Source organism: Cavia porcellus, unplaced genomic scaffold (assembly GCF_034190915.1).
Source record: "Cavia porcellus strain 051 isolate PalLab524CR breed Dunkin Hartley unplaced genomic scaffold, mCavPor4.1 scaffold_6, whole genome shotgun sequence".
In the NCBI taxonomy this organism is placed as follows: domain Eukaryota; kingdom Metazoa; phylum Chordata; class Mammalia; order Rodentia; family Caviidae; genus Cavia; species Cavia porcellus.
The window spans coordinates 48,866,999-48,886,060 of NW_026947489.1; the positions used below are offsets into that span (position 1 = coordinate 48,866,999).

General features: G+C 36.0%; 2 protein-coding genes across 3 annotated transcripts; both read right to left on the bottom strand.

Moving 5' to 3' along the window:
• Positions 1 to 619: 619 nt before the first annotated feature.
• On the bottom strand, positions 620 to 6,985 carry Tas2r5 (taste 2 receptor member 5). Its single transcript, XM_013158526.1, is given in 6 exon segments — positions 620 to 735; positions 738 to 811; positions 813 to 853; positions 856 to 1,346; positions 1,349 to 1,474; positions 6,817 to 6,985. Coding segments are annotated over 6 exon segments (1,017 nt in total).
• A 2,339-nt stretch (positions 6,986 to 9,324) lies between these two features.
• Positions 9,325 to 14,436, bottom strand: Prss37 (serine protease 37). 2 transcript variants are annotated; one of them, XM_003475333.4, is made up of 6 exons: positions 14,375 to 14,436; positions 13,929 to 14,044; positions 12,280 to 12,421; positions 10,827 to 11,080; positions 10,102 to 10,238; positions 9,325 to 9,577 (listed from the first exon to the last, which is right to left on the bottom strand). In XM_003475333.4, the coding sequence occupies exons 2-6, from the start codon at positions 13,960 to 13,962 to the stop codon at positions 9,431 to 9,433; spliced, it is 714 nt and encodes a 237-aa protein (XP_003475381.1). In that variant the 5' UTR covers positions 13,963 to 14,044; positions 14,375 to 14,436; the 3' UTR covers positions 9,325 to 9,430. The 2 variants fall into 2 exon arrangements, with proteins under 2 accessions (XP_003475381.1, XP_063106690.1); XM_063250620.1 differs by having other exon boundaries at positions 13,929 to 14,047; positions 14,375 to 14,400.
• Between the last annotated feature and the right edge of the window lie 4,626 nt (positions 14,437 to 19,062).

Sequence of the window (19,062 nt, forward strand, 5' to 3'; positions counted from 1 at the left end):
ATAGGAAAGCACAACATATATCTCTTCTAAAATATAAGCCTCTGCCTTTATTTCTGTAACATATTAAAATTCACTTTGCATTGAAAAAACACAAATAATATTGGTTTTATTCTGTATTTCTTGTTGCCCAAAATTCACTGAATTGGTATCAAGAAGAAAAATATTAGGTGAAATAAATCAGACATGTGTGTAAATATCGTTTTTTCTCCCTGGTGTGAGAAAGTGAAAGAGTAAATAAGGACCAAAATGTACAATAGATATTGTGAAATAGGAAGAAACTTTTTTTTTAAAAGAGGAACTTGGGAAGGAGAATGGAGAAGAAAGGAAGACAAAAGAAAAACAAAACGATAAAAAGTGGATAAAATGTAAACAAAGCTTTGTAAATAGGGAGGGGAAGAGAGGTTGAAGGGAGGGGAGAAGATTGAGATAAAAAGAAGAATCAGGTTTATATCATGCACAAGTCCAAATTCCCAATGATGAATATGATCATTATGTGTATCTAGGTTGTACCAAAAAACAATTGAAAAAAATCTTAAAAGATGTGAAAGTCATTTTCCTTATAGATAGCTATCAAAAGAGTATCTCTAAAGAGGGTCTTGGCCACATCTTTCACCTTAGATCATGGGCCCCAGGATCTCCAAACACACAATGTCTTCAACAGAATTCTCTGAAAAATCTGCTTCACCCTAGGAATCCCCATAATCAATATGATAGAATGAAGAGATGGGTAGGCAGTAGTGTTTCACACATTAGTGCCCTGGTAAGATCAGCAGAATATTGGGAAGTGAGGGCAAAGTGGGTAGTCACAAGTGCAGTGCAGTGTAAGGAAGCAGCCCAAGGACCTCGGGGCAGTATAATGTGAGCCTGTGCTTGAGCATCTCTCCTGCCAGCTTTATGGACATTCATCTTCTTGTGGTGTCTATACAAAGACACAGTCAATGCCCCAGAAGAAGCAAGAAACACCATGAAAAGAAACCAACTTACTGCAGTGAGCTGAAATACTAAACGAGCGTGCCAGCTTGAAAAGAATGCTGTTGTTTCCAGGGGCAAAACTGGAGGGATTTAAACCAGTGTTGACTATAATTAGATGAGAAATTATCCCAGAAGACACCAGACAGTAAAGATTTTGATCCTGTGCTTCAGCCACAAATAGGCAGGGTGAGTGAAGTTCGTGATCTTCTTACAGTAGAAGACACTGAGGAAAGTAGCAAACCATAAGCTACATTGACTAACCAGCACCCAAAAGATACTGAGATAGCGAAGCCAATGGTTGTTCTGAAAAAATGGAAGCAGGATGATGTCCAGCATCATGATCCACTGCAAGAGAAACCAGCAGCCAGCCAGACTAGGACAATGAGGTTATATGAGAATCCCTTGACTTTTCCGATCCATTCTTTGAAATTCCAGACCACAAGGACTCCATTTCCAACCAGGCCAATGAAAAATTTAATGACTGCTACTGGCATCATCAGTCCTAGGGCAATAAGGAACAAGGCTAGGGAAGAAAGTCTGTCACTTTTGTCCCACGAAATATCCTGTTTCTGTGCTGATGAATATGTATGGCTCCTGGCTTAGGTCAAATCCCTGATGTGATACCACAGTCAGGATAATTTTCATGCCACAGCATATGAATTTGGGCTTGTCCTTCTGTAACCTATCCTCAAATAGAAAATGAAAAGCTATGACCAGGAACAGAAAAGTAAGGTGTTATGATGATCATGTCTGTACTTGTATCTATATAAGTGAACCCTGAGACTAGTTCAGAAATTGGAAACAGTATCGAAAACACTGAGTCGCCATTTCAAAGGCCATGGGCTAAAGTCTAGACATGAGCAGATAATACAACAAAAACTATCAAACGGATCAAATCAAAACATATCCAGGTTATACAGAAAGCCAAATATGAGGTCATGTGCCATAAATATTTTCATAAAAGATTGAACATATAAGCATGGAAATTAAGCAACCTTAAATCAGATTTTATCAATGGGAGAAATGGAGAAAGTTAAATGGAAGGAAAAAAACCAGAAACATTTAAAAGCCAAACAATAAAAAGAAAAGTGAAGGAGCAAGGCCATTATAATAAACCATGACCTTTGGAGCCATCTGCTCCTTATAGTCAGTTTTCTACACATAATTTGCCTTTGTATGTATCTCACACATGTTTTAGAAAAAGGAGATGAGCTTAAATAATTGATTAATAGATAAGTATAATTATTAAGAAATTCAATAAATGTGACTCATTTATTGTCCTTCAGACTCCAACTTGTTTGGGTTGCAGTATAATACAGATATGTTTGTGGTAAACTGAATATGATTCTTAAGATTCTATCTTCCTTGTATACATACATATCCTCAATAGTCCGTGGGCATAAGTAGGACTATGAATAAGATGCGATGTTGCAAAGGGCTTTTGTAGATATAATTAAGGTCTCTGATTAGTCAATTTTGAATTAATCAAAAGGAAGACTAGCTTAGGTGACCCTGAGTTAATGAGCTGAAGACATTGAAAGAGGGACTTGAGCTTTCCTGGGGTCAGGATCCTCCTGTTAGCTTTGAATGGAGCTGCCATGTTTTGACAAAGAGGAAACTTTAGGAGGTCGGCAGACACTGGTAGTGGCCACCTGTTGACAGTAGCCAATATGGAGACCTCAGTACTACAACTGCAAGGAACTGAATTTTGCTAGCACCTATGTGAATTTGGAAAAGGATTTCAAACTCCAAAAAGGAATGAATTCTGGCCAACAGTTTTATTGTAGCTTATGACACCTTGAACTGAAAACCCATTTAACCTATGCCCAAAATGGTCCACCAAAACTATGATGGAATAAATTGACCTGCTAAGTTTGTATGCTACACAGTAAATAGTAAACTAGTACAGAATTCAAACCAAGCTGAAAACTACTAAGAAAAATGTGGAGAAAGAGTAATTGTATCAGATAGAAATAGGAAGGCCAGGCTAGCTTCTAAGGAAGGCAACGTAGTTGTAGAAGAAAGAGTTGTATCAGGAGCCAGGAGCCCTGAAGTTTGGCCCCAGCACCTCCTGGACTTTGCAGGAAGTCATGGGAAGATCATTGCCCATCTCTTGATCCCTAAATCTAACATAATTAGATTGGTAAATTAAGTTTCCATTCCTTCATAAAAAAGATTTATAGACAATGTATTATGTAGAAGGCACAAGGAACACAGTGGTAAACAATGCACAGTCCCCACTTCTAGACAATATCGTCTCCATGCAGCTCTAAGAGAATCAGAGAGAGAGAGAGAGAGAGAGAGAGAGACAGAGAGACAGAGAGACAGAGAGAGGGAAGGGGGGAGGGAGAGAGGAGAGAGACAGAAGGAAAAGAAAGGGAGGAGAGAAAGAGAGGAGAGAGGAAAGAGGAGAAAGAAGAGACTGGCTAAAAAACCTGCATGAAGCTTGAACCTGTCCAAAAACAGTGTTCACTTGAACACTTTTTGATTGAACTATGAGTGCCTCTGTCTCCCTTCCCATCCTACTGTAGCATAGGAAGTGGAACTTCCACAGATCAGCCATGGTAGCCAGCAAATATGTTTCCAAAGGACTATTCTGGAGAAAAAAAATCTCCAGAAATATAAAAATAGGGTTTTCACAGGTACTTTGCTACTGGTGTTGAGAAACTAAATATCACAGAGACATGAGATGGTCATTTAGTTAATTTCATTATGAAAAAGGCCTACCTAGACAATACCCATCAGTGCATAAGCAGTTCCAACTTTTTTCTTTAAATATACATTGTTTTAAAATTATAACTATTTTGTACTTATCATAGAGAGATACAATCATTGCCTTGGTAAGAAAGGCTTATTTATCTACATACATTTAGAAAAATATGACACTTATCATGCAAAACATTAAAATCTTGTTTTGACTCCCAGAATTTATGAAAATAATGCACTTTGCACTGCTTGCAGAGCAATAGCTCTGGTTTCCATTAGTTTTTCATACTACCTTGTCATTTTGTTTAAGTCAAAGAGGCAATAACAAGAATAAAGAACAACTTTTTAATTACTTTTATTTAAAACTTAAGTTAATTTTAGTCTTTCTAGTTACTCAATTTAGGGCCTAATCTGTCTCCCATGTCATGGTATCTAGAATTTCCAAGCACAAACCATCATCCACAGAATGCTCTGGTAATTATTACTCATGACAGTTGGAGCAGAGAAGAGGTAAATTTATGTGGCAGAAAGTATTGCAGACATGGAGACGGTAGTAAGTTCCCAGGGGCAATGTTTGGAGATGGAAACAAGGCTAGCCAAGGCATTCCCCATGTCAAGGAGGAACTTCACAGCAATCCAAACTTCATCTTCCTGTGATGTCTATATAAAAAAGTAATCAGGAGGGAAGTTCCAACAAGGTGACTGAGTAGAGGTACTGGGTACAACCACCTACAAACAAAGAATGATGAAAAACACAGAACACTGCTATCTAGCTAGAACCTTCAGGTAGAGCACTGGAATATACAACAGATGACGATTTCTTCAACTTGTTACTAAATTTTATAAATTAAAAAGTCCATGTCAGTACTCAATGATCAACATAGCTGAATTCCTAGACAAAAATTTATGTCCATGAGTAATTCCAAGATATGTGGTAGACAAATTGTCCTATAAACTGAAAATATTTCACTTTTGGCAATAAGTTTTGGCTGAGATATTTTCAGAAATTTCTGTATCTTAAAGATAAATAAATTGTACTAAATCTATATTGGAAGTAGTCGATGTTAAAATAATACAAGTAAAAAACCAATTTCTTATTAATATATGATTCCTTGAAATTCAAGCTACAAGTATATCAGTTTTATTAGCCTTAATTGATATTAAGGCTGTTCTTAGCCTTAATTGATATTCTTGGTATTAGCTGTAGATTGTTCTTAGCCTCAATTGATATTCTTGGTATTAGCTGTAGATTGCTTAAATTTATTTATTATTAATAATGGATAAAGTATAGGCCACTAAAAAACTTGAATATCTTTGAAAAAAGGGAAGGGTGAGTGGAAAACTTAAATCCCATCATAAAAGATTTAGAATTTATTTTCATGACAATTGCAAATACAAAGACCAAGTGGCTTTTTTTGGAGGGAGGAAGATCTGTGGATTTAAAAAGCTTATTAGGTTTCTATGGCTGCTGTAACAAATTATTACAAGAAGTCTTAAAACAACACAAGTTTACTGTACTCTAGGTACAAAGTCCATCTAAGATTTTACTGGGTTTAAAACAAAGAAACAAAGAAACAAACAAAATCAAAGTGTCAGCAGAGTTGTTCTTTTTTAAAAAATAATTATTATTTTGAAGGTGGTAAAATACAACAACAGAACAAAGCCAATCAAGACAAGTGAAACTGGTACAGAACTTCACAGCTGGATACTGGGATAACAGTAGTAGGTACCATAGTATATCTCTTTATCTTCACAATAGCTGTCCTTTCAATCAGGTATAGCAAAATCAAACCAAACACAAAACATTATAAAACTTATCAAAACAGAATATTGAGTAGAGCAATACAATTAATCAGAATAAAGCAAAACAGTGATAACAATATTTGCCTTCAAAGAGAGGATAAAAGGAAATCCCTCATATTTGCTATATTGCATACTATCATCCTCCCAAGAGATGCTTGGATCTCTGGTTCCCAGTTGCTAACAGGGGACTGGGGGTGGGGGTGAGATATTTGATTCTCAGCCTGGGCTCAGGTAGGCTCATGGCTGCTAACAGGAAGAAGGGCGTGTGTTGCTTTCTTACCCAGTGCCCTAAGTTCCATCATGGCCAGAGATGATGGCTGGTTCTCTCCCTGGCTTGCCACCACTGCTCACTGGAGCCAGGGCTGCTTACCAGAGAGGCGAGCGAGCAGAGTTGTGCTTTCTGGGGAGAATCCATTTTCTTTCTCTTTCAGAATTTAGCTCAATTAAGTACAGATTCATACATTTCAGTCTTCATTTCCTTACTAGTTGCTAGCTAAGGGTTCTTCCCAGTGCTAGAGACCACTCATATTTTTACTTTTTAGCCACTTACTCCATTTTCAAAGCTGTAGTGGTAGGTCCTTCTCATACTTTGAATCTTTTCTGATTTTTTTGTTATTGCTGCTGCATCTCTTATTCAAATATTTTTCATTTCTTTTATACTTTTAAGAGCTCATATAATTACAATTAGTCCTGTCAAGTAATCCAGGATAATCTCCCAGCTCATGATCCATTTAACTATAGTCACATCTGATTATATTATATTCACAGGATTGATTATGGATATCTTTGTGGGACCATTACTCTGCCTACCACAAAACTCATTAAAATATATATTGTATTTTAACCAAGAGATTAGAATATGTTACCCACAGATAGTATACAGTTGTGTCTTGAATCTTCACCTGCTGAGTGTTTATCCATTCTTGTCCTATGTGTCCCAGTCTCTTGGGTATCCAGAATTCCTCTATAACTTAGAGAGTTGAGAGATCTACAGAAGGATTTCTCTTAGTGTGCCCAAACTGGTAAAATGTAATACTACAGAATGAGTGGCTTATTAACAGAAAGTTATTGCTCGAAGTTCTGAAAGCTGAGAAATTCAAGATTAAGGTACCAGAAGAATTGGTGTTTGGTGAGGACCTGCTTCTATCTTCTTTCTGTACCCTCACCAGCTTCAAGGGAGAAAAGAAGCTCTTCCTTTATAGGGGCACTCATCCCAGTCATTGGGGCTCCATTCTTCTCACCTAATTACCTATGAAGTCTTCACCTCTAAATACTATTGCTTTGAAAATTAAGCTTCAATATATGAATTTTAGGGGACACAAACTTTTAACTTACTGCAGTGCTTTCCCAACTTCTGAACCAGAGGGTTGACAGTTGCTTTCCTGCTTCCTTTGGACTGTGGTCTGTACAAGGCCCAGTTTTCACCTTTTGCCTCATCCCTACCACCTCTATCTCCAGCCTGCTGCAGCCCTGAGTTACTGTCTTCCTTGGATCTAGATGACATCCTCACCTTGTTCTAGAGTTTCCAATCCCCTTTTTGGATTTGATTAATAGTTGATGACACTGTCTTGTAATTTCCATTTTTAATAAGATAATTAATATAGTCATTACTAATTTCTCTTTGTTCAATGAAAAGAAAGGTTTGTGTTAATACTGTTTGAACAATTAAATGCTCATGCACTAATACTGTTTGGACAGTTAAACACCCATATCCTGTACTCAGAGCAACCAATCTAAAGGTAACAATATTCAATGTATCATCTATTGTTATTCTACACTATTCCATTTTGAAATTTTATTTTTTTCTCTTAAAAAATTAAAAGTTCCTTTTCCATCTCTTCCTAGATCCTTGAGTTTTAGGGAGTGTTTGGAATCTAATTCTTCCCTACCTGCCTAAACTTATTTACTAGTATTTTCTAACACGTAGGAAGTTCTAATTTATTTAGTACTACTCTTGCACCAGGGAAGCATTGTGCTAAGGTACTTCACATGTTTACAATTTTAAGTCTTTAAAACTATCCTTTAACTTTGATGATCTAGCTTCCTTTACATATCGGAAAATAGATTCAGAAAAGGTATATAATTTGTTTAAAATCATAGCTAGCATGGATAGAATAAGAATTTAAATTTTGCTTTTCTGTAAAATCTCAAAGTTCATATTTTTCCCTATCTATCTTGTGTTGTTTAAAATTCAATTTTTATTAGGGTGATTTTCCTTGTTTTTTATTTTAAAAAGCAAGACACAAAAAAGGCTAGAAATAATTCAGAATTTTAAAAAAGCAGTAAGAAATCAATACTAGTTAATATGTTGCATATTGTTATCTTAGAAGTAGTTACTCAGGTTATAAGATCTAGGCATAAAAAATGATCAATCAAACAATGACAGCACAAACTTCTTTCTGATAAACTAAGAGATTAGGAGTACAATGATCTATCTTACATGTATATACACATATAATTATATATGTATACTTACATATATAATTAATGTATATATTTATTTTATATGTTTATTATAATTATACAATAAAAGATTATATAATCTTTTCCTTTCTTCCATTTCTCCTTTCCTCTATCCCAGTTGTCCTTTCCCTTTGAGCACTTTCTTTCTCTTTCATTATTACAATATCTATTGTACATTTTGGATCTTATTTTCAGTTTTTATTATTTTCTACATAGGGAGACAATAAAATATTTATAAACATGAGTTCGATTTATTTCATGTATGTGTGTAGTCTCAAGTTGTTTCCGCTTACCTATAAAAGCCATCAAGAAATCAGTCGATAACAAGTGTTGGCAGGGCTGTAGAAAGAAGAAACACTTCTCCACTGCTGGTAGGAGTGTAGACTGGTGCGGCCACTATGGAAATCACTGTGGAGATTCTTTGAAAAACTAGGATTGGAAGCCTCATTCAATCCAGCTATTCCTCTTCTGGGCATTTCCCATTGAAATTGAAAATGTCATGCCACAGTGATGTATGTGTACCCGTGTTTACAGCAGCACACTTTGTAACAGCTAAATCTTGCAAACAACCAAAAGGTCTATCAACTGCAGAATGGATAAAGATGTGGTATTTTTATGAAATGGAATATTATTCCTTTGTGTTTTTAAACATACATATTATTATGCCTTTGCTCACATTGTTCTTTTGCAATTCAGTTTCTGTTTTTACTTAAATTAGATCTGTCCTTTTAAGTTTCAACTGAAACTCCCTGATGAATAGCTTCCTGAATTCCATTTGTTTTTGATCATTTTCCCCTAATTTCTGTACTCCTTGTAATGTCTTACTTTTATTTTCCATATTTCACATATGTTAATCTATGTTCCTAAGTGGAATAGAAATTCTTTGATGAAAAATGCCAAATTTATGCCTGTCTGCCTCCCTTCTTCTTTTAGTTTCAATTTTTAATTGCTGTTCTTTCTCTGACTCTTTATGTGGATGCTGTAATAATTACAGTCCAGAAATGAAGCATGATTGATCTTAATAGAATTTAACCTTATGTGAAAACTTGAAGTCCTTTGAATAAGAGAGTTGGCAGGCAAGTAGAAGCCAATATCTCCTGTGATGTCATGGACTTCCTCATAATATTGTAGCTAAGAGCATAGAATTTTGAATCTGATATTTTGAGGTTCTATTCCAGACTGTGATATCTACCAGCAAAGGGTAACATCTTAGATTCAATTTTCTCATTTGTAAAGGGAGATAAAAGATAAGTTCAGAAGATATGAACAATACATGAAGTATAGATGTAACCCAGTAGAGTGTATTAGTTGACCATTTCTTTATATTATTGTAGGGTGTGGGCAAGAGACACTAGAAGACAGAGTGCTACATCCCAGTGTGCTACATCCCAGAGTATCTCTCTGGAGGTTTTATTTCAGTCTTAGAGAGACTGTAGGCCTGTATAGTCAGCGATACACAGTAGGATGTACAAGGAGATGCAGGGTATTATTTTTTCTTGTCCTTAGTGACATCCTCTATCCAGGATATGTATTTGTAAACATTGGTGTAAATGCCAACATCCCCTCCCATGAAGCGTCCAACCTCTATCCCCTGGAGCTTTTTATTGCAGATGACAGCAGCAACAGCCACCTCCTATCAAAGATCAGAGAGAAAGAAAGACGGTCAGAACTCACGGAACTTGCTCTAATCTCCAATTTAGGCGAACCCTACCAAGAGAATTGATATCATAAATTTTGGGTTCATTTTCTAGTTTTGCTATAACTGGTCTTGTATGACTCTGAATGTCAGAGAATTAGCCTCTGTTGATAGCATATACAAGTGAGTCAAACCACATTTATTTGAACTGGCAAATGTAGTTTCAATTTGTGAAAAATTTATAATTTTTTAAAAAGCAAATCCTGTTTTAATTTCTAAAATTATTTTATACCTATGAGAATGAACATCTAGCAAAATATTAATGATAAGAGATACTGTATGAAGCTCTTTAATGAATATGGATTCTTTGTAAGGAGACTCCACCCATGGTTAGAGAAATAAAGGTGTCTTCCCAAGGGTCTTATCAAATTCTCAAGAATATTAAGTTAAAAAAATTTATACTATTCTTAGTAGTTAATTGGATACAAGTAAAGGAAAACCGAATATAGAGAAAAGATTACCCCAAAGATTCGGTTGAATACTTTCACAAATTTAACACAGAAAGAGTTCCTGTGGTTCCTTCCTTGTTCAGTTTCCTGGCACTCTTTATCAGTCATCACTGGGCCCTGCAAATTCTGCCGTAAGTCAGGATGTCTGCCTGAGGGAATGTAGGATAAAAGAAAATATTATACTCACAGTGACTTAACTTGCTTCTCTTTCAACTGATACCTTTTGTGTGTATATGAGGAAAATAAGGAATCAGAAAAAGGGAAGAAATAAATGAACATAATTATGAGAGTTAATCCTAAGGATTTTAAAATAGTTTTTATGTGTCTTTATGAAGAATGTTTTTTCTGTTCTGTGTCTAGCCCTGGATGAAAGAAGTGTCCTGACTCAGGTTCTCACAGATGTCTCTTACATGTGAAATGAGCATTTATGTTAAAGAGACGGCATTAATACAAACTGTGACTGACTGACAGAAATTTTGTAGCCTTGTGCAGAGTCAGGTAGCTGATGGCTCCAGCTGCCAAACCCTTGAAGAGGGAGTGGGACGTTAGGCACCTTGGGGATGGAGGAGCTTTGGACTTCTGGGCAAGTCTCTTTTTGCCAGATCATTTCTGTAGTTTCTCTCTGGATTCATCATCCATTTTCTTGTCCTCTTGTCTTCACAGACCTGAGGACATCAGTGCTCCTTTTCAAGGGTAACTGATGGATGGCTTTAATTTGCCATGGGAGGTACACTCACCGGAGTTTTTCTGGCTCCAGTCTAAACCTGAGAGTGTACAGATGGTGCCTGGCGAGACATTCCTTGTAGCAGGGGGAAGGAGCTGGACTTTGCGGTTGAGTATGGCTGGTCTATCCAGTTTAATGAGCATGATGTCATCCTGTGGGTCACTGTCATTATACTTCCAGTAGCGAATGATCTGGATGGGGTTAATTGTCTGCTCTGTTCCATCTCTGACTCTGCTCTTGAAATTTCCCAGCATCACTTTCAGATTTCTGAAGGGAGAAGGAGTTAGATGTAATCACTATCATTGTCATTATTGACTGTTACAATGTGCCAGGTACTGTGACATACGTACTTTAACTAACTCTGGGCAGTGGACCCTATGTTTATCTCTGTTTTACAAATGAAGTAGTGGAGGCACTTAGTAATTTATCCATGATTGAATAGTAAATAGTGGAAGCCTTGACTACTGTTTTAATATGGTGTCCTTAGTGTGGTATAAAGGAAAATGTCATACATCAAGGAAATTTAATTTTCCACTGTCTCCAGCTTTCTTTCATCAGTTTTTGTTTTGGTGGAGACAGACAAATGGAATGAGCTGAGTATTATGTATCTTCTGTTAACTTCACTGAATTTATAGACAACCCTCCTCTACCCTGATCTGCCCTTTTAGAAGGTTACATGGATTAAATCAATGTATCTTCTTGTCTTGTGCTTCTGATTAGATTTTTGGTTACAGGAAGAACCAAAGATAATTGGAAGGAGAAGGGTGAAGTTACAGTATTTATCCTCCCAGTTCCATCCCTGCAGTCTTGGATTGGCTGTATCATTCCCATTAGTTAGTCCTCTCCTCTGCCACTCTCTTCTCTCCTCTCCCATTCCTTCTCTCTTCTCCTCCCCTCCTTTCCCCTCTTTTGTCTTCTCTCTCTCTCTCTTCTTCTGAAATCTCTTCCTCCTTGCTTGCTAGGTATAGTGGTGGTCACTGCATTTTCCTAATACTAACCCGGGGGTACAGAACTCTTCCTTGTGTTTTACAAATGATGTCTCTATACTTACAATTAATTTCTTTTAAAATCTCGTCAATTTACCAATATGAGTGTGTTGTCAGTTACCTGCTGGATTCTTAATTGATAAAATTCATACAGTAAAAATTCTTGAAAAAACTGATGAGAGAATGAAAAGACATAACATATAGCAAAGCACCTCTTAGGTGACTGAGTCACTCATCAACCAGGCTGGACAGGTTTTTAGGTGGACTATGTTTTGCACTCTAGGCTCCTTTAACAGGCTCCTTGCACCAGCCTCTACCCACTAGAGGTCACTATTGCCATTGCCTGATTATGGTAACAACAAGAAAAAATACCTTCAGACATTACTAAATGTACCCTGGGGAAAGTTTTCCCTACTTGAGAATCACAAATTTAGAGTGAGGAGTCCCTGTTTTCAGTCACTGAGGATGCCTAATACTCACGGTAAGTAGCAGTGAGCTGGGGCCAGCACCCAGCTGGTTTTGATGAGGACACCCACACAGGGGTTGAAGTGAGACTTGAGGTATGCCAAATAGGGAGCAGGGTCTTCTTTCTGCTCAGATGAGTGAGCAAAGAAAGATGTCCCTGAAAAAAATAAGTTAGTACTCTTAATATATAAATGTTAGAACAAATGAGGACATACTGTCCCAATTCAGGAGATGAATTTAAAGTAGTAATTGGCCTGGAACTGTGAATATATTTGATATTTTTCTGACAAAAATGTAAATAAAATTGATATAACATTATATCTAAAATTTATAATAATCATTTTTGGTTTAAATAATATTTGTTGTATGAAGACTATACTGAGACTCTTACACTGCTTAGCTAAATCACCAGCTAGTCACATTTCTTTCAGTTAAAAATAATTTAAAAAATGAAGTTATATATAATGTAATTTAATTGTTCAAAAATAATAATAGACAAACTTTAAATACAAAAAACTAAGTCTGGGAGTCAATTAGAACAAAATTCTAACATATATTGATTATGAATGATACATATTTTCTTCTACTTTAAAAGTTCACAGAACATACAATTTTTAATAAAATATTAGCATTGGTGGGATTATGAATGATGTATTTTTTCTATTTTAAAAATTCATAGAATAAACATAATGTTTTATAGATGAAAAATTTTTTTAATCTAAAGACTAAGGGAGAGGAAGACTAATTCTGATCAGAAATAAAGTACTGTTCTTGTTTTGACTGTGTTCAGTACTTCTGTTGATCTTCCCAAGCTGGTCTTGAACCTCACCCCATCCTTTTCTGAGCATTCTTAGAAACTTCAAGGAAAAAATGATGAATTACTAATAAAGATGAATGATATTGAGCTGCTTGCTGGCACTAGTCTAGGTGCTTTACATGGATTTAGTTTTCACTATGACTGAATAATACAGGCAAAAATATGCCACCATTTGACTGAAGAATGGAAGTACAGATGAACTAATTAACTTGCCAATAGCACACAGCTAAATGTGGTGCAACTGGGGCAGTAAATCAAGCTCTTCTTGATTTGATGGTTTGTGTCAAGAAGTCTGTAGGGATTTTGATGGGTTTTCTTTTATTGGTGATCTGTTTCTTTTCTCTGACAGCTGTTAATATTCCATTCTCGTGCAGAATTTCTGTGATCCTGATTAGGAGTGGTGGTAAAGACCTCACTAGCAAATTTTGCAATCAGAACTTCCTGAGAGGAAGGGTCTACAGAAGGTAGTGCCCTGGTATTAGACCTCTTGTCCCCATCGTATCTATCCTCAGTATTCTGAAGTTTTCAAAAGAGGGAATATCATAGATCATGAGTGTCTTTATGATCCGTTATGAGACATATTTTGGAATAACCAGAGGAGAATACTTGCCATTAAGGATTATCAAACTAATTGTGTATCATGACCTACTTCACATCTTAGCGTTTGAAAGGTGGGCTCAATCTGTCCTGAGAACCTTGGGTAGCATCAAAGAGGAGGGTCCAAGGGACCCAATTCTCAGACACTCTTCTTGACTTTTCCTATACCTTTCACACATACCCTCTGTGTCTCACCCTGTCCTGTATTAACCTCTGCCTGATTAGGATACTGAAGATCTGGGATACATACCAGCAAGGATACTCAAATAGAAAATAAGTCTCATAGTGGTCCAGCTCTTTTCATGTGAGGTGCAGAAGACCAGAAGTGTATGGAGTCCTCAGCTCAGTCGTCTCCTCAGGGAATGTCTGCTAAATCAGTGGATATAGTCAGGTGTGGGGCACCCCTGGGATCGGAATGCAGCTTTGGGCATAACAGAAGGGGGATGACTCACTATGGACAGATAGAAGCCCTTCTACTTTAAGGATTGGGGAGACTGTGCCTCTATTCGGGCCTTTCAGGCAAGGAAAAAGAAAGTTCCTTAGATTCTTGGATTCAGGTCTTTCTGTCTGCTGCTCTTCCTAAAACCCTAGCTGCCTGAAGATAGTTTAACTGTCTACTTAAAGGGAAGCTATAGGCTCAGGACTTTTCTTTCCCACAGAGTTTATGAAGCCAGGCCAAAGGATCAAGATTCTTACCTTAGCACAGGAAGACAGTGTCCTGGTTTTTACCTGGGCTCCCCTAACACTCACTCACTTATACTCTCCCAAGCCACTCCCATCTTTATTATACTACCCTCATCTTTACCTTTGGCCACTATTTCATCATTTGGTGGTCATCACCTGTTTTTGACTAAGGAAATGAAAACACTGATGAAACAGTTATTTTGACAGTTGAGGGATAGTGCACATTCTAGATGAGATCTAATGTGTGTGGGTGACAATTGAGAAGACAGTACCTCTAAATAGTTCACATATAATGAAATAGGCTGCCACAGTCACCCTTGGATAATTGCAGTACACTTTTAAGAAGAGTAGTAACAATAATAGCTAAAATTCATTGAATCCCGGACATTAATTTACTTATAGACTCATCAGTGGTGACTTTATATCTAGTTCAGAGTGTAAAATCAACTATATTTTTTATCACTTGAATCCTTTACAGTTTTTTAAACTCATAGTCTTATTGTTACATCATAATAGAGGACTGAGTTGTATTTTTTTCCTGATCTATGTGTGGCAGAACTAATATAGAATTTAAATGATTTTCCAAAGTGGCACATGAGCTATGGAGGTACCACAAATTCACTAAGTTAGAGAAAGTTTCATTTATAGAACTGAGCCCACCAAGTTCCTTTTTCTGATCATTCCATATGGTCTTGGGTAATACCAGAGAATATCTGTAGAAACTGGAGTTAAGACCTGATATAAGGAAGTTAGTTCTAAAAAAAGGAGTCTTGAGAGAAGTTGAGCAAGTCTCTATTTTCATAATTTATCCTTTTATAATTCCTTGATACAGAGGATTAGGCCTGTCAATATGTTTTCCTACAAGATGATGGCAGACAGTTTCTATATCAGTGTTAACTCTGTGCAGGTCCCAGAAAAAACTGTAATATATGAGGAGTCAATAATCACATTGTTATGTAAGAACACATGGCAGGGGTCCTCATTTCTATGGGGCCTGTGTGACAGAGGGGCTTGCTGGCTTCAGGACAGCTGTGTTGGGTTACTTGATGACCACCTGAGACATGCAGAAGGAAGGTTACTGGAAAATGAGGAAATCTGAGGACAGACTCTTTCTCAGGCACCTTTCCTGCCCAACTAATATCTAATTCAGGGCATAGTTCAGTTTATTTATTCTCCAAGTTTCAGATAAGATTGGTCCAGTAGAAAACTCAGAATTAGGAAGGAGTGTGAATTAGTCAAACTCATTTGGAAAGAGTTCTGTCAATATCTTTCAAGTAAGGTAAATACTATACACTCGCCCAATGCTCTGGCAGTTCTATTCCTCGGTATTTTATTTTTTAAGAAAATGAAAACATATCTTCACAAAAACTTCTGTTAGGATGTTTTAGGGCAGTTCAATTCATTAAACTAATGACTCCCCAAAACAAATACCCATTAACAAGGGAATGGTGCCGTTGATCCTGATTATTTATAGGTTGTATATCTATGAATGTACATACTCAATAAAATTTATTTGTAACTTCAAAATCGATACTTTCAGTTTTTTTCAGGTTTCTTGCTGACATGTCCCTAGAGCTATGAAACATTTGAATCACCTAGTAGTGCACAGCCTTTTAGCTGAGGTGGCATAAGGACATGTTCTGACTTCTTGTTTCTGTTCACATATTGTAAATAACTTTCTTTTTATGGCCTTCAGTGCCACTTTTGGGGGGGTATTTTTGTGTTTCATATTAGAGATTTTGCTGTTTAGAATGGTCCTCAAGCATGGTGCCAAAATGATGTCTAGTGTTGCTAAATGCAAGAAGGCTTTAGTATGCCTTATGGAAAGGATGTGAATTAGATAAACTTCATTCAGCTATGAGTTATAGTGCTGTTGACTGTCAATCCAGTGTTAAGGAATCAGTGTATATTAAATAAGGTGTCTTTAAAAATATATAAAAATAAATTTTATATAATAAATATATAAATGTTTATATGGTGATTGATTAATAAAAATACAGTGACCAGAAGCTTGCAGAAACCTATCCTTGTATTTTCCCTTAGAACAATGACTGAATATTTCCTAATTCAGGGTTCCTGACAACTTTACAGGGCATGCTTACCACAAATAATATGGATCAACTGTATATACTCTTGAGTAAATTCTATTTGGCAATAAAAAATTACAAGCTAACAATATGTACAACATGGATGAAGCTAGACACCAAGGAATACATACTATGTGACTATCATCATACAGGACTCTAGAAAAGCTCAAAATAATTATTATAATTATAAAGAAATATCAGAACTAATTGCCTTGATGTTAGGGAGAATTGACTTGGAAAGATGATGAGGAAATTATAGAATATATGTGTGAGGAGATTGCAACCTGAGTTCTGTTAAGAAATGAAACCTCTTTTCTTGACTTTAACCCTATTCACTGAGATATTCTATCTATATGGAAGAAGTTGTGCCTTTAATTATCCAGAGGTGCTGGTGAATCTCAGCATGGCAAAGGGGCAACACACAGTTGAGTATTTCCCCCTCTTCTGGCAGTTGGAATGGAGGTTACAGCAAAAGCCTGTGAGATTCCAGGGCTAAGAAATGAGATAACATCTCAGTTGAGACCATGGGACTCAGAAAGAATTATGCCTTCCCGACAGTGTAGGTTCCAAACTTGCATACATCAAGCTATGTGCTATACTACTAATTGGAGGGCCCCTGTTCCTAGTGCAGGAGAGTGCTGTGTTATTTCTTACAGCCATGCCTACAGTTTCTCTTTCCATGTACTCTGCATGACCTCTGCCCACCTCCCTGATTGATACCAATAAAAGCCATATTTTTTTGCTTATTTTTTTATCTAGTTGATCTGTCTCTTTGTTCATGCAGTGTTATGGTCTCTAGTTATAATTATGTTATTGCTTATTTGATTTTTTGTGTCTATTGATGTTTGTTTTATATATCTGGGTGCTCCTATATTGGGTGCATATATGTTTAAGATTATTATGTTTTCCTTTTGGGGTTTCCTGCTAACCAGTATGTAGTGACTTTCTTTATCTCTTTTGATCATTCTTGGTTTGAAGTTCACATTGTCTGCAAACAATAGTTACCTCTCCTGTTTCAGGGTTCCTTTCACCTGAAGTATTGTTTTCCATCTTTTGACTTTCAGTCTATGAATTTCTTTTTGGGTTAAATGTCTTTCTTATATATAGAACATAGTTTAATGGTGTCTCTTGATCCATTATGCTAATTTATTTCTTTTGGCTGGTGAATTGAATCCATTTACATAATATCACTGATATATTGGCTTATTTTCATCATGTTATCTTTCTGCTGTTGGTTTTTTATGTTTCCCCTCTGTTTAATTGTTTGCCCTGCTTTTTGGTGTTTTTTTTTTGTTGTTGTTTTTGAAATTGTAGTCATTTTCATGTCTATCTAGAATATCTTTCAGTACTCTTTGTAGGATTGGTTTGGTGATCATAAAGTACTTCAGTTGTTTTTGTCATAGAAGTATCTTATTTCTTCATCAGTTTGGAAGCACAGTTTTTCAGGGTGCATCAATCTTGGTTGGAAGTTGTTTTCTTTCAGGATTTGAAATACTTCACTCCATACTTGTTTTGGTTGTTTGTATTGAGAAGTCTGCTGTGATTCTGATAGACTTTCCTTTGTAGGTGATTTATTTCTTTTGTTACAGCTTTTAATATTCTGTTCCTATGCTGAATTTCAAGGATTTTGATTATTATATGTCTGGTGTAGATTTATTTTGGCTATGGCTAATTGGAGGTATATATGCTTCACTTATCTGCATATCAATTTGTTTTCTCATGCCTGGGGAAGTTTTCTGCTATTACTCTGTAAATTGTCTCTTTTTTTATAGATTTTTTTATTTTAAAGAAATTAAGACAAAAGAGGACATAACAAAGCAGATCAGAACAGAACAATTTAAGCAACACAGTATTTCACCACAACACAACCCAATGTAACAGTAGCTACCATAATGTCTCTTTCTTTGAAATAGTTGAGCATACCTTCACATACAATAGTATCAAATATAACAAAATAGTATAAAACCATTCAAGAAAATGAAAGTATTACAGGGCATTCAGAACCAGATAACAGAAAACAAACAATGGCTACTATATTATCTCATTGTTCATAAAAAATTTGTTTATACTATCACACATAATAAAATCCAATAAGATACATGATAGAACCAATGGAAACAGAAGAACAAAAGCACAGTAGGATTTCAAAGCAAGATGATATTGAATGAGCACTGGCTATTATAATGTCTTGTTTTTCTTCAAAATAGCTGTTCATACTATCACAGATAATAAAATCAAACCAGGATAAAATCATTACAACTAATGAATGAAAGCATCAAGCAATGTAATGGGGAATCATGATTACCATAAACTCTTATGTACTCTTACCATTTCTTACACTAGGGAGACTATATGGTATTTCTTTTTTAAATTAAAAAAATTTTTTTAAATTGTATTTTGAAGGTAGTAAAAATGCAACAGCACAAGACAGAACAAAGCCAATCAAGACAATGCAGTGAAATTGGTACAAGATCTCACAGTAGGATACTGGGATAGTAGTAATAGGTACTATGGTATATTTTTTTAACTTCATAATAGTTGTCCAGTCAATTAGGTATAGCAAAATCAAAGCAAAATATAACATTATAAAACCAATTAAAATATTGAATAGAG

What these genes read in the sequence shown, in the direction of transcription:
- Prss37 (XM_003475333.4), bottom strand. Translation starts at nt 13,962, where the DNA reads ATGAGACTTATTTTCTATTTGAGTATCCTTGCTG. An exon ending in CTATTTGAGTATCCTTGCTG is followed by an intron (nt 12,422 to 13,928) that starts GTATGTATCCCA and finishes TATTTTTTTCAG; the next exon opens with GGACATCTTTCTTTGCTCAC. An exon ending in TATTCAACCGAATCTTTGGG is followed by an intron (nt 9,578 to 10,101) that starts GTAATCTTTTCT and finishes GATCTTTGATAG; the next exon opens with GAGGTGGCTGTTGCTGCTGT.